This window comes from Triticum urartu, chromosome 7A (genome assembly GCF_056163025.1).
Source record: "Triticum urartu cultivar PI428250 chromosome 7A, HENAU_Tu73, whole genome shotgun sequence".
Classification (NCBI taxonomy): domain Eukaryota; kingdom Viridiplantae; phylum Streptophyta; class Magnoliopsida; order Poales; family Poaceae; genus Triticum; species Triticum urartu.
The window spans coordinates 598,347,275-598,351,479 of NC_141879.1; the positions used below are offsets into that span (position 1 = coordinate 598,347,275).

The 4,205-nt window shown below is 49.3% G+C and overlaps 1 protein-coding gene across 1 annotated transcript; it reads right to left on the minus strand.

Annotated features, from left to right (window-relative positions):
• Positions 1 to 1,203: 1,203 nt before the first annotated feature.
• LOC147960608 (uncharacterized) lies at positions 1,204 to 1,788 on the minus strand. Its single transcript, XM_087533440.1, has one exon. The coding sequence runs from the start codon at positions 1,786 to 1,788 to the stop codon at positions 1,204 to 1,206; it is 585 nt and encodes a 194-aa protein (XP_087389566.1).
• Positions 1,789 to 4,205: the final 2,417 nt, after the last annotated feature.

A 4,205-nucleotide genomic window follows, 5' to 3' on the forward strand; every position in this document is an offset into this window, starting at 1 on the left:
GAGCGACAACAACGGCGACAACGACGTCCATCCCTCCGACGACGACGGTCGGAGGGGCGGTAGCATCCCTGAGGTGAGCTTGCCCTTGGCTACGACGCGATGCCTCCAGCGGCGGCGGCTCCTCATCTAGGGAGAGCACGAGCGATGGTGACTACGACGAGCCACCACGCCGCCGAGCTCAGACCAGGGAGGGTGATGAGCCGCCTCGCCGCCGCGCCCTGGTGAAGCAGGAGGAGGACTCCGACTAAGCGCGCACGCTGCTAGAGCCGGGTCTCGGGAGCAGCTGTAGTCGCGCGATCGCTTTTGCTTCTTTCTTTCTCCTGCATCAGAAAAGTGGAGAGCCCTGTCGGGGCGTGTAATGGACCAAGGCGCTTGCGCCATTATGTTGTCATTTTTATGTTGTGTCCTGATATCCGTGTTGCTGCTGATTGTGATTGGGATGACTTAGCTTAGTGTGCTTGCGGTAGGCTCCCGTGCCGTGAGGGCGAGCTTCTCTAGAGCTTGGACTTCCTGCACGCCCCTCGCTCCGGAGAAGTCCTCCAGAGGTTACCTTCTTGAGGATTAGAAAGTCCTCAGGCCTCGGAAGCACCCTATGGATGCAGCGTTAGGGGACCTCCGGAGATGCCATACCTCACGCGAGCCCTTGAGTGTGGGCCAGTAGCCGTCGGCACGCTGCGTCGCAATGCTCGGAGGCACGGACCTGGGAGGGCATGGGTGCCCGTTGGCTCGTTAAGAGCATCGCACGAGGATTGAGAGGCCAAAGGCTAGGGCACCGAGGCTTTGGTGAGGTGTGTTCATGGGTGGGGCCCAAGCGCACACACCGTGCCCAGCCCCCACGTGCGTGACACGCGAGGATGAGCGACGGGCAACTGTCACTCTCCCTAGGACAAGATCTGAAAGAGCGAACGCTACGAGGAGAACAAATTTCCCTGCCCTTTCAAATAGAAAACGCGAAAACTTCAAATTTCATTTCAAGAAGTTGCAAACCAGCTACAGAAAGCAAGCAAAAGAACAACCACGTCCAGCCACTACACTAGTCTTCCCGCCAGCGCGGAGCATGGGGCCTCCACTAGGACGTGGGTGGGAGCCCCTGTGAGGCCCGGGGGCGGCACTCAGGAGACTCCGGGGCGTGTACCCCCCCCCCCCCACTCATTATTACGTGAGAGTGTCACGAGCAGAGACTTGAAAGGCGCATGGCCTTGATCACGGATAGAACTTCCGGAGGTGTTGGATGTTCCAGCCGTTCCGGATGGGGACCCCGTCCCGCGTCTCCAAGTGCGCGGCGCCAGGCCTAGAGACACGGGCGATCCTGAACGGGCCCTCCCACATGGGTGAGAGCTTGTGAAGCCCCTCCTTGGAGAGCACCCATCTCAGGATGAGGTCACCCACCTTAAGGGTGCTGGAGCAGACGTTATGGCAGTGATGCCGCCGCAGCGCCTGTTGGTACCTCGTGGCACGAAGCGAGGCTTCGCGGCGGCCCTCCTCCGTGAGCACGAGGTCCATCCCCCGCGAGGCACCCTGGCGTGCCTCGTAAAACACCAAGACCCACGGAGAGTGATGCTTGACCTCATGAGGGAGGACTGCCTTAGCCTCGTAGACGAGGAAGAATGGGGTCTCGCCGATGGGCTTAGTCGCGGTGGTGCGGATGGACCACAGCACGGACTGAAGCTCATCGAGCCAACCCCTGCCATAGGCCTCGAGTTTCTTCTTGAAGCTCCTCGCATAGAGGCCCCTCAAGACCTCCGTGTTGGCGTGTTTGGCTTGTTCATTGCTTCGTGGGTGCGCCATCGAAGCGTAGCATATTTACGTTCCAAGGATAGCACAACATGTTTTGAAGAGGTTGCTTGTTAATTGAGAGCCATTGTGATGACCGACAAGTATAGGGGATCTATCGTAGTCCTTTCGATAAGTAAGAGTGTCAAACCTAACCATAGCATGAAACATATGGATGGACCGGTGCTTGGGTGATGTTCTTACTTGAACAAGCATCCCACTTATGATTAACCTCTATTGCAAGCATCCTCAACTACAACAAAAATATTAAGGTAAACCTAACCATAGCATGAAACATATGGATCCAAATCAGCCCCTTATGAAGCAACGCATAAACTAGGGTTTACGCTTCTGTCACTCTAGCAACCCGTCATCTACTTATTACTTCCCAATGCCTTCCTCTAGGCCCAAATAATGGTGAAGTGTTATGTAGTCGACGTTCACATAACACCACTAGAGGCTAGACAACATACATCTCATCAAAATATCGAACGAATACCAAATTCACATGACTACTAATAGCAAGACTTCTCCCTTGTCCTCAGGAACAAATGTAACTACTCACAAAGCATATTCATGTTCATAATCAGAGGGGTAATAATATGCATAAAGGATCTGAACATATTATCTTCCACCAATTAAACCAACTAGCATCAACTACAAGGAGTAATTAACACTACTAGCAACCTACTAGCACCAATCCCAGACTTGGAGACAAGAATTGGATACAAGAGATGAACTAGGGTTTTGAGATGAGATGGTGCTGATGAAGATGTTGATGGAGATTTCCCTCTCCCGATGAGAGGAGCGTTGGTGATGACGATGGCGATGATTCCCCCCCCCCCCCGGGGAGGGAAGTTTCCCCGGCAGAACAGCTCTGCCGGAGCCCTAGATTGGTTCCGCCAAGGTTCCGCCTCGTGGCGGCCGAGTTTCGTCCCGAAAGGTTGCTTCTTGTTTTTTTCTCGACGAAAGACTTTATATAGCAGAAGATGGTCATCGGAGAGCCACCAGGGGCCCATGAGGTAGGGGGCGCGCCCTAAGAGGGGGCGCCCCCACCCTCGTGGACAGGGTGTGGGCCCCCTGGTCTTCATCTTTGGCGAGGATTTTTCATTATTTATTATAAGGTATTCCGTGGAGTTTCAGGACTTTTGGAGTTGTGCAGAATAGGTCTCTAATATTAGCTCCTTTTCCAGCCCAGAATTCCAGCTGCCAGCATTCTCCCTCCGTATGTAAACCTTATAAAATAAGAGAGAATAGCCATAAGTATTGTGACATAATGTGAAATAACAACCCATAATGCAATAAATATCCATATAAAAGCATGATGCAAAATGGACGTATCAACTCCCCCAAGCTTAGACCTCGCTTGTCCTCAAGCGAAAGCCGATAACAATAAATGTGTGCCCATGTTTAGAGGTAGAGGCGTCGATAAAAATAAAATATGGACATGAAGGCATCATGATTATTCTCATAACAGCAACATATATAGATATTGTCATATGATTACTTATGTTCAAGTGATGATCTATTCACAATGCAAAAGTATGAATCAGAAACCTTATTAAGAACCAACAAACTATAACCTCTGTCATTGAAGCAATTGCAATTTATCATAACATCAGAAAGAGTCTATGTCAGAGCTAAAAAGCAAGTCCACATACTCAACTATCATCTAGTCCTTCATAATTGCTAACACTCACGCAATACTTGTGGTTACGGAGTTTTAATCGGACACAGAGAAATATAGGGGCTTGTAGTTTCGCCCCACAATCTTTTACCTCGAGGGTAATGTCAACAATAATAACTCATGCCCCCCTACATCCAATTAGATATATATATATATCAGGTTCTTTCCAACATGCTGGGCTTGCCAAAGGATAAAATGAAAAAGGAAAGGTGAAGATCACCATGACACTTGCATAAGGTAGAAGATAATAATAAAAGATAGGCCCTTCGCAGAGGGAAGCAGAGGTTGCCATGCGCTTTTATGGTTGGATGCAAAAATCTTAATGCGAAAGAACGTCACTTTATATTGCCCCTTGTGATATGAACAGTTATTATGCAGTCCGTCACTTTTATTACTTCCACATCACAAGATCGTATAAAGCTTATTTCTCCCACACTAATCATACATATTTAGAGCAATTTTTATTGCTTTTCACCGATGACAACTTACTTGAAGGATCTTACTCAATCCATAGGTAGATATGGTGAACTCTCATGGCAAAACTGGTTTAAGGGTATTTGGAAGCACAAGTAGTATCTCTACTTGGTGCTGAGAATTTGGCTAGCATGAGGGGAAAGGCAAGCTCAACATGTTGGATGATCCATGACAACATACTTTATCTCAGATATAAGAAAACATAACCCATTACGTTGTCTTCCTTGTCCAACATCAACTCTTTAGCATGTCATATTTTAATGAGTGCTCC

Bases quoted from the DNA above. Each gene is read 5' to 3' on its own strand.
- LOC147960608 (XM_087533440.1), bottom strand. From the start codon at position 1,788: ATGGCGCACCCACGAAGCAATGAACAAGCCAAACACGCCAACACGGAG.